Here is an 11156-nt window from a genome sequence, read left to right on the forward strand (position 1 = left end):
TCATAGTAGTGCCAAATTAGTGAAGAGACCCGTGAAATCACGGGTTTGTTAAATAAAACTATATAAATGAACATATTGGATTATATGATAACTTAGTATCATTAATATTTGAATTAGAGTTTATAGCTAACTTTTGTCAATCACCAAAATACCCATTTTTTTGGTCTTTTCTGAGCTGGTACCCAAAAAAAAAAACCTTGACAAAATGCCCGCGCAAGGCACAAGAGACCTTGCGACCTTGCGACTTGCGTCCTTGCGCCTTGCGTCCTTGTGTTAAAAAATTAGGTCAAATATAGAAATCAGACACCACATACACACACACACCCCGACACTCAGCTCTTGCGACCACTTTGCGACCGACGACGATTACAAAGAACCTTGCACTTGCGACCCCCTTGCGACCCGTCTACCCTTGCGACCTTTCTTCTGAGACTCACCACATCACCACCACCACCACCACCATCGCCAGCACCACCGCCATCAGTACATCTCACCACCATTACCATCACCGCCTCCATTAGCATCACCATCACCACCACGATTGAGAAAAAGGAAGAGAAAAAAAACCGACAAAAAACGTGATCAATATGTCACAAGAACAGGTAAGTGTTTCCTTTCAACTATCTCCGTTCGATTACTCCATTTCTATGTCGAAAATGATATATAATTTTTGTTGCACACCAAGTGTTCGATGAAATGCTTCAACGAGCTTGGTGATGCAAAACTCACTTATAGTGTTGCTAGATTTGTTAAAGTTACAGTATTTGGAAGCTAACATTTTATAAAAACTGGAACACGATTGTTTTAGGGCTTAAAACTAGAATCTGGTATAGGCGCAAGGAAAGTCTTGCGTCCTTGCGTTTTGTCCGTAGTAGCTGGCGCAAGGCACGTCTTGCGTCCTTGCGCCTGTGTGATACACGAGACGCAAGGTGAGACTTGCGTCCTTGCGCCTGTATTTTTCTTCTGAAAAACTGTCTGTTTCAGGGATATGTTGAGGCGAAGTTGACGATGAAGAATATGCTTAATGTTATACCTCAACTAAAGGCATCAATGACTGAGAATCAACAAAAAAATTTTAGGGGAACTTGTTTTGGTCCTTGGCTAGATCTTTCTTACACCGGCAATGATCCGGGCCTTGTACATGCAATGCTCCAAAGAAAGAGTGAGCGACCGATAGGAATAGATGAAAAGTACCCTGCTGATGATGAGGAAATATGGTTTAGTTTCCGTCCGAATTTCAAAATTAGATTTAGTAGGCGGGAATTTTGTCTCATCACGGGGTTTAAGTTTAGTCGTCGCACGGACATGGCACATTACATTCCCAGAAGTTATGATGTAGAAACACCACCGATTAGACGACGTTGTTTCCCAAATCGTAAAGTTAATTCAAACATTACAATTACCGATATCCAAAAGCTTTTATATGATGGTGCTGATTTTGTGGTTAGTGATGATGATGTCGTGCGACTAGCCATTATTTTGATTGTGGAGAGAGCGTTTATGGGTAAGCAAGGGATTCATGTGGTGAGCAAAAAATACCTATGGCTAGTCGAAGACTTTGCTAAATTGAATGACTACCCGTGGGGTAATCGTATTTGGGATGCCACTTACCCCGTAGTTAAAGATGGATTTCAAGCTCGGGAAAGTCAGTTAGAGGTGGGAAAGGGTTATACTTTGGTCGGTTTTATGTGGTCATTTAAGGTAAAAATAAACAAGTTTGGTAGATTTGGTTAATACCTCTACATTTGAATCGTATATTATTTTTTTATGCGTCCTTATTTATTTAACTAATTTTGTAGATTTAAATTCTCGAGGCATATCGACGAACAATTAAAAGTTTTGCCCACAAGACAGACAAAAATGGAGTACCGAGGGCCTTATTTTGGAAACGTTCATCGGCTGAGACTTTTTCAGTCACTGATTACCTGCATCTACTAAACGTTATGGTAAGTGTTGTTTTTAACATAAAAGTTTTGTTGGTGCTGGAAGAATACAGAGTAAGGATTTAGGATAAAATGGGTTATGTGATGGGCGCAAGATATATCTTGCGTCCTTGCGTGACCAAGGCGCAAGGTTCGTTCTTGCGACCTTGCGCCTGCACCTTACGTCATATCGCCAACGCAAGAGTAGTCTTGCGTCATCAGTAATTAGGCGCAAGGACGCAAGACCAACCTTGCGCTTGGTTATGATGACGTAACACGCAAGGTTCACGGCATGCGTGTTTGTTTCCGGGACGCAAGGTTTGTCCTTGGGTCCTTGCGCCTTCAGCTAACGTCTTATGGTCAACGCAAGAGTAGTCTTGCGTCATCATTTACGAGGCGCAAGGTTGGTCTTGCGTCCTTGCGCCTCGATGTGATGAAGACGCAAGATTTATCTTGCGTCCTTGCGCCTTTGGATTTAACTTTTGCTGCTGTTGTACAGGATGATTGTCCGAAGAATAAACGACCTTTTCGTACTCTGCATCCCACTGATGTTGAGAGTGGATGTCAATGGTGGTTAAAAAGTTGCCAATACTTTGATGGGACGGAAGTGGATGAGGAAGTTGAAGAACCTGTTGAAGATGAACCTGTCAATGAGGAACATGGTGGTGGAGAACAGTCTCAATCTCAATCTCAATCTCAGTCTCAATCTCAGACTCAATCAAACTTATCTACTGATGCAAAGGAATTATACATGTCTTTGGTGAAACGGATGGATAGGCAAGAGAAGGAGCTGCAAGAGTGTAGAACGCAAATAAATGATCACGAGAGACGTATATCTGAACAAGAGAAACGAATATCAGAACAAGAGCAAAATCAAGATGAGGAGTTACTTGGTCGATCCTTCTCAGACAATGAAAACGACAAATCAGCTCAACGGATTAGACGTGGAATGAGAGATCGACGACCAACGCGTGTACTAAGCTCCCCTTTCACAACACCGGGATACAGAAAACCAATCGAGAAGGTATATCTTTAATTACATTTTTTTTACCTTAAACTTGCAGTTTTGTCATTAATTATCGAGAATAAACAGGCTGTGTTTGTTAAAAGTAGGCGCAAGGTCATGTCTTGCGTCCTTGCGCTTGTTTTGACAAACAGGCGCAAGGTATGGTCTTGCGACCTTGCGCCTATGTTACATAAATGGCGCAAGGTCATACCTTGCGTCCTTGCGTGTGTCGCAAGGGTTATCTTGCGCCCTTGCGCCTTTTTTCCTGACTTTCTATAATTCACAGCTGTCAGATGATGTTGCTCGCAAAGTGAAAAGGCTGAGGGTGTCTGAGGCTGAGGAGGTTGTTAATCTCGATACTGAAGAACAGGGTGTTGTTGAAGAAGAACCCCACCCTATTGTTGAAGAAGATGTTGTTGCTCCGATTGTGAAAAAGCGTAAACGGTCGCAAAAGGATTGGGTTAATGACGAGGAAATTTGGTCGATGGTAGACAGGCTAGTGAATGATCAAGGAACTCTACTACCACCACCACCCAATGCTTGGAGAGACGGTAGAAAGCACGTTGGGCCTGCAAAAGATCCGAAGAGTATGGTGGATAGTAAGCAAGAAACGCGGTGCATGTTCATTTTTCAGAACGAAAATTTTATATACCTCACACCTGAGTTTTGGATCAGGTTACTTGGTCTTGGATATTCCGGATACTTGGAAAACTTAGTAAGTTGCTCGCTTATTTGTTTCCATTCTTGGAAAACTAAGTAAGTTTCATGCTTATTTGTTTTATCACAATTGTAGCATATTGATGGATGGGCTACACTTATGTTGAGATATCGTCAGAGGGTTCTCCCCCGAGCAAGCCAGTATTCCACTCCTATTATCCCGACCGACTCGTTTGCGTGTAGTTCTCGATGGACTGTCATGCCATTGGGTTTCCTTTCTAGCCTTGCAGCGTTTCAGTCCTATTATGATGATACACAAAGGGAGGAAGAGAAACGGAAAGAAGCGGAGAAAAGAGGAGAAGTAGCAATCACAGGGGAGAATCCACCTGATTATATGTATTTGATTGGATTAGGGGATGGTAGTGATGAGCTATATCCATCCTGGGCCTATTGTGATAAGGTATGTTTTAATTCCCAATACAAATTTTAGGTTTTGAAGTGTTCTGGAACAGGCGCAAGGTTAAGTCTTGCGTTCTTGCGCCTGGTGTTTTAGGTTGGACGCAAGGTTGTCCTTGCGTCTTTGCTTCTGGTGTTTTGAGGTGTTCTGGCACAGGCGCAAGGTTCAGTCTTGCGTCTTTGCGCCTGGTGTTTTTAGGTGTTCTGGCACAGGCGCAAGGTGTGACTTGCGTCTTTGCGCCTTGTGTTTTAGGTTTGACGCAAGGTTGTCCCTGCGTCCTTGCGCCTGTTGTTTCTGGTTGACGCAAGGTTTTCCTTGCGTCCTTGCGCCCTTTAGTCTTGCGTCCTTGCTTCCATTCTGCAGGCGCAAGGTATGGTCTTGCGTCCTTGCGCCTATTACAGTTTAGCTAATATTGTGTATGTTTTTTGCAGATTTTGATCCCCGTTCACTTTTACGATGCTCAACACTTTATTCTGATTGTGTTGAACTTGGAGGAACAGAAGATATTGGTGTACGATAGTTTGCCCGGTCATGTTGATCAAGAAATTGTCAAGCTCACCAAAGATCTGGGAGATCAATTGCCTGTATACTTAAGAGCAATTGATTACTTTAACCAAAAGCAAGACTCCCAGATTGTTGACTACTTGGAAAACAAGGAGAGCATCGAGTTCATGACCGAGGCAGCACCAGTCGTGCCGGTGCAAGGTGGAAGTAATGGGGACTGTGGTGTTTGGGTCTGCATCCATATGGAGAGGGTGATCTTTGGGTGGGATGAAATCCCAAACATTGGAGATCCTAAAAAGGCCGCAGAAGACTACAGAGTGAGAATGGCCAAGACCTTCTTTCGTGCACGCTTTGATACCCAGGAACCCCCACCAAGAGAGAAAGCAAAAGTTGGTAACTGAGGTTTTATTTTGAAAACTGTAGTTAATTATGTAATTTGTGTATAAAACTGTAAATGTTGTAAACTGTGAACAGGTCCGTAACTGTATTTTTGAAGGCGCAAAGGCGTGTAATCAGACCTTGCGACCTTGCGTCCCCTAATAGCCGTAGACGCAAGGTCCTTCTTGCGGCCTTGCGCCTCGTATTTAGAAGCAGGCGCAAGGTGATTCTTGCGTCTTTGCGCCTTTTTATTAAGCAGGCGCAAGGTTCTTCTTGCGTCCTTGCGCCTATTTTTGAAACATACGCAAGGTTCATCTTGCGACCTTGCGCCACAAAATTTTTATTATTCTTGTAACACTAGCTTGTGCATTCAATATTATAACATATGAAGTAACACACGAAACCACATCATAAAATACTAATTAAAAAATATTACAACAATGGAAGACATCACACCTTAATTTGTTCCTGAAAATAAACGTATTCTAGGAACTAATTACTACCTAAATTGTACGTTGGATAAAACTGAGATTGATAAGCTTGAGATGGTTCGACTGTCTCTTTCGCCTTCGAGGTTGTGTTTCTTGCCCGTTGAGAAGTTGATTCACCTGTTCGGTCATAAGCAACTGGGCATGTTGATCGAGAATGACCTGGTTCTTTGCAACGACTACAAGTTCTTACTTTTTTTGAAGTTTCTTCACCTTTTGAAGGAATGCGTTTTTTACCTTTAGGACGTCCAGGTTGTCTTTTCTTTAGAACTGGGGGGTGTACAAGTTGCAAAATCCCGGGAACCGGATCCGACCATTCAGACCGATGGGGGAGAGGAAGAATGTGTTCGGAATACGTAAATAGCTGGTTTAGGAATTCTTCCTTGTTCGAAAACGTTTGACGAACTTTGACCAAATCAGATACCTGATACGTGGTTGGAATTGGGGTCGTAAATTCTGGGTTTTCTTCATCTTGCTGACTGTGTAGAGTTGGCATATTCCAGAATACATCTTGTTTTTCTTCATCTTCTTCATCTTCATCTTCCTCGTCACTTGCTTCATCCGATTCACTAGACCCAACAACAGGTATAAACGGGTTCTCTATTTTTTTTATTTTACACACGTTCTCGGCGCCATGGTTGAAGAAGTCAAATTCTTCTGTGTTTGGAGGTGGTATTTCAGCCTGTTTTTCTTCTGAATAGTGTGTTTCGAGGTTTGGTTCGGAATTGTGTATTTCATCCTGTTCTTTTTGCAGATGGTGAGTTTGTTTGTTTGGTTGAGACTCGAGAATCCGGAGGTTTTGTTGGAGATGGTGTGTTTGTGGATTTTGTTGGGGCTGGTGTGTTTGTGAATTTTGTCCGGGTTGAAGCATTCTAACTTTGTCGACAACATAAATATCAATAGGCTCGTTTGTGACAGCGTGTTTTAAAAACTCAAAAAAATCTTCATGATCATCAGTAATATCAAAAATATGATTATTATCAATATATCTTAGCGAAACAGGTGCATTAGGTGGCAATTCAATTTTTTTGAGAATTTTCCTTAACAATACTCTTCGATTTATTGGTTTTTGTGGAGCAAGTGGTAGTTTTAATCTGGTTCTAAAACAGTCAAGAGGCAGATACATAGGTATGTTGTTAACAAATTCAAAATTACCTCCACAACATACATGAACAACAAATGCTTCATCATTACTACAGCTCATTAAGACACAAATTAGTGAAAAAATAGATAAAAGTTGGTACCTTAACGATGCTCTAATGACTTGATCTTTTTGAAAATGATGTAAAATAAAATTATTAATCTGGAGTTCTAGCCTCATTAAATAGACAGGTACATAATCTTATCCGTAAAGGTACAAAGAATCCAAAAAAATCTTATCCAGAAATCAGGAAAAATCCATTCTGATAAGGCGCAAGGACGCAAGCCCTTATCCTTGCGCCTTGCGTTTACACGCAAAGGCGCAAGCCGCAAGGTCGCAAGGTCTAAAGATACTTGCGCCTTGCGCGGGCAAATTCTCAAAAAAAAAAAAGGGGGTTCTAGCTCAGAAAAGGCCAAAAAAATGGGTATTTTGGTGATTGACCCTAACTTTTATCATCAAGCATTTTGGAAACAGTAAAACCCATTAAAACTAATTCAAAGTAAGAGTTCAATAAGTATTACACATTTACATGTATCAACTCAATTTTTGACCCAACTGGACATGTCAGGACCCCTATACTAAATACAAACATACACATATTTTGACACCCATTCAAATCACAACCCATTATTCCAACTTCACATTATATTCACTCTTATACATTACTTCTTCCATATTGACCCATTTTGACACCAATTCAATCACAACCCATTATTCCAACTTCATATTATATTCACTCTTATGCATTACTTCTTCCATATTGACCCATTTTGACACCAATTCAGCTCGCAATTCACTATTCCACCTTCACATATAAATCGTTTGAATGAAAAAACATGAGTCATTCAAATCAAAAAACTTATAACATTCATATTCATTTCATATCTTCATTGATTGGAAACAAAGAATATATCCATTGAACAAAAATTAAGCCCTTTTTTCATACACTAATGAGTGGCTATCTAATAAAGGGTTCATTGATTTGAGATACAATATACTCTATATAATTCACATAATGAAAGCATCCACTTATATAATTGAAGTTGGTATCAAACTTAATCTTAGCATACCTTTATGTAAGAGACTAAAAGTGTAATTACATATTAACCAAGTTAAATGATACCAATAAACACCCTATATCCCATTTCGAAAGATTTAATCCTTGGAAACCCAAATGGACAAAATTGACCCATCTTCACAAATTTAACATCCTAACAAATTACACTTAAAATGCATTAAAAGGGTTGTTAGTAGCTTACTTTAAGTTTACAATGTCTACAATTCGCTGAATCTTCTGGTTGCGGTTGACATCGCCATGGCTTCTAATACCTCCAACACGTTATGTACGTCCTATATAGTCTGCAAAAAAAACTCGTCTATTATGTAACACTATTATTTTGGAAACTAATACACAGACAATAACAAAGTAACAAAATATTCTACACACTCCATATATACACATACCACAATAAACTCATAGTCAGCAACAAACATCTAGAAAAAAATTAAAATGCATAAATATAATTCATACTCAAGTCCAAAACCTAATTTTGATGATACGACGCAACAACATAGATAGTTATTGTACTATTTAAGAATAAAGAGTAGAATACTAAACCTATTTAGACTATTGACCAAATCTACCAAAAAACTACTTACGCTGGGCTTCTTCTTTCCAGCATTCAATCGCAGACAGTTCAGAGTGGTACAACATTATACTAAGATATAATAAAAACAAATAAATTTTGTTACTCCATAAAATATGTATTTTAAAAACACAACATCATTAAAATATAACTCTAAGCATTTGATTTATAGTCTCGTCTCACTATTTGTTGGTTTTATTTTAAGAGCCATAAACCATGGCATCTTCAGGGAAGTTGTATAACTATATAACAAACTATAGCAGCTCATAATTGCTCCAATAGTTACTATTTGTATAACAAATTTTTTCTCATCACAAATTTACAAAAAAGACATTAACAATTTTCATAAAAATACCATACAGCTCACTCTATGGTAATTTCCATGACGAATCTTCACATTTCATTCCATCCAACCTATAATATAAGATGATCACCTGTAAAATTCATGAAAATTTCATTGAGTCATTTTATCGGACACTTGGAGTACAATTTATATCCCTAAAAGATAAGTGAACTAAATGAACTAAACTAATATAAGTGAAACACAAGATAATGCAGCAATGATATTTACCCAGACTATTGGAGCAGGTTAAAGGAACCATATATATAGTTCACTTCTACATATCATGGCATAACCATTCAGAGAGTTATTACATCAAAACAAAACATGTAAGATCACATAGTTTCAGGCAGCTTACTAAAAAGCATAACAAGCTTACTAAAAAGCATAACAACTTTGTCTTCAATCACCATTTAATGTAAGTAATGTTTAAACGTTGTACATAAAAAAGGGAAAGAGTACTATGTCACTGGAGAACATCTTATGTAAACATACATGGTAAAGTGTGATGGGCCAATGCACCAAATAAGCATAGATAATAAGATCCCTTTTACTCATCAAAACACATGCATCAAATCATAATGAAATACTACATTTAAAGCTACAATGCTTAATTATATAAAAAAAATAATAATGATAGAATTACAATCCTTAATAATGATTTAAACATCACACCAAGATTTAAGCATCACACAAATTCCTTTTTAAGCTCCTAACATAGTTGTTACTGAAAGAACTGGACTCTTATATAACATGAATTCAAATTAAATGGGCAGTAACACAAAAAATATCATATAGGGAACTAAGCAAATTTACAACTCCTTCCAAACATTTGTTTATCACATTGTAAAAAAATAATTATTTAAATTGATTATAGATTATAGATTATAGATAATAGATATCTTATCATAAAAAGACATACCATTTAACCAAAGTCAGTTATTTTTCTTATTTATTAACATTCACCAACGATTTTGCATAGCTTTATGTCTTTGTGAACTAAGTTTCTAACTGTATGCAAGTAAGTAAGTCCCACAAGAATAAAATATACTAAAAACGTTAAGTGAAGAACAAAAAAAAGAAAAAACCATGAAAACACATAGCAGCGTTTTTACTGGCATTAAGTTTAAACCATTCAAGAAAGCAATGCTAGTAGTTATTTAAATTACTGAACTTTTCCACCAGTTTTGCTAGCATTCAATTAACAAATTTATACAGATCATTTCATCGAACACCTTGTATGCATAAAAAAATAACATATCAAACATTGATTTAATAACACTTTTATATATTCAAATCATCATAATAAACTTATAATAAATTGCAGATAAAATATAAATCAACCTTCATCTTAGCTTCAAACAACGTTGATTCCCTTATTTGCAGCTTCCATCAGTGTTTTCACATAAATGCGATAAATATTCATGTCCAGGTACATCAACCTAAATTAAGCAGGAAAAACAAATTAGAAAAGACATATGGACATAAATAAACATAAGAAATCAGAGTTACCTGAATCGTTGTGATGGAGATTGAAGAAGATGAAAGATTGAGGAAAAGCAGATGTGAATGACCAGATGAATGACCAAATAGATGAATGAGCAGATATTTAGATGATGTGAAGGGAGATGATGTTTAGGTGGATTTATAATGTAAGCGTGAACCATATCTTTACAGAGATGCTTGGAAAACTGAAACGTTCGTCTTGGAATTGATCGAAGATGCAGAGATACAGATGCAAGTTTTCTAGGGTTTCAGTCTCAAAAGAATGTTTTTCTTTTGTATTAAACAAGCAGGTACTCGGCGGCGCGTTGGGGCTGTCACCCTTTTTGTAGCATCTAATTATACATTCTAATAACAAAGCAGTTAACGTAACCTAATTATATATTCTAATAACAAAGCAGTTAACGTAACCTATAAGATAATAATTAGTTTTAACATATTAAACAGCTAATACAATTGCAAAGAAACATATTATCATATATTACTATTACTATATGAGTTTGTAACAAATTAATTATCCTGAGCTGTCCAAATTATGTTGTATAATATTTTTTTTAGATGTATCAAATTAATTGTTATAAATAATTACTATAGAACACGTAAATAAATTTTTATACACGTAATATAAATTACTCCGTATAAATTAGAAGAATGATTTAATAAGATTTGAAAATTCAAGTTAGAAAAGAATGACCCAATTTTGATGTAATTTATAATTGTAATTGTAATGTAATTTGTGTTACACATTAAAAGAATATTTTATTAATGACTCCAAGTCTTTAATTGGAGTAAGGGCTATATCTATGTAGCTAGTATTGAAAAAAATCATCACGTGCTCCCTTCTCTATTTCTCTCTTACTTGAAAATCTACTAATCTCATTTTGCCTTTTCCATTTAATTCTCTGGTCTCCGGTCTTCTTCTCAGGTAACCATTTACAATATCTTCTGAATATTTGTTCTATGAGTCTCTACATTTTGTTGACTCTGCCTTCTCTCATGTGTCTCGCCTAAAACCTGATTTTTTCGGCGTCATTCCGACTTCTGGTATCCTCCGAACGTCCGGACTTTTCTTCTTTCTTTCCTTTTTCCGTCGCTGATATCTTTTGTTCCCACT

At 37.3% G+C, this 11156-nt stretch overlaps 1 protein-coding gene and 1 long non-coding RNA gene across 2 annotated transcripts; one reads left to right on the forward strand and one right to left on the reverse strand.

Annotated features, from left to right (window-relative positions):
- Positions 1–375: 375 nt before the first annotated feature.
- LOC139888457 (uncharacterized) lies at positions 376–5655 on the forward strand. The gene is made up of 9 exons (XM_071871464.1): positions 376–602; positions 985–1701; positions 1815–1946; positions 2422–2946; positions 3215–3643; positions 3722–4045; positions 4474–4935; positions 5043–5190; positions 5414–5655. The coding sequence occupies exons 1-9, from the start codon at positions 588–590 to the stop codon at positions 5653–5655; spliced, it is 2994 nt and encodes a 997-aa protein (XP_071727565.1). The 5' UTR covers positions 376–587.
- A 1431-nt stretch (positions 5656–7086) lies between these two features.
- LOC139891587 (uncharacterized) lies at positions 7087–10335 on the reverse strand. Its single transcript, XR_011773708.1, has 5 exons — positions 10052–10335; positions 9884–9981; positions 8560–8633; positions 7813–7912; positions 7087–7358 (listed from the first exon to the last, which is right to left on the reverse strand). It is a non-coding gene; the product is annotated as an uncharacterized lncRNA (long non-coding RNA).
- Positions 10336–11156: the final 821 nt, after the last annotated feature.

This window comes from Rutidosis leptorrhynchoides, chromosome 2 (assembly GCF_046630445.1).
Source record: "Rutidosis leptorrhynchoides isolate AG116_Rl617_1_P2 chromosome 2, CSIRO_AGI_Rlap_v1, whole genome shotgun sequence".
NCBI classification, from domain to species: Eukaryota; Viridiplantae; Streptophyta; class Magnoliopsida; order Asterales; family Asteraceae; genus Rutidosis; species Rutidosis leptorrhynchoides.

What these genes read in the sequence shown, in the direction of transcription:
- LOC139888457 (XM_071871464.1), top strand. An exon ending in TGCATCTACTAAACGTTATG is followed by an intron (nt 1,947 to 2,421) that starts GTAAGTGTTGTT and finishes GCTGTTGTACAG; the next exon opens with GATGATTGTCCGAAGAATAA. An exon ending in TTTTATTAAGCAGGCGCAAG is followed by an intron (nt 5,191 to 5,413) that starts GTTCTTCTTGCG and finishes AACGTATTCTAG; the next exon opens with GAACTAATTACTACCTAAAT.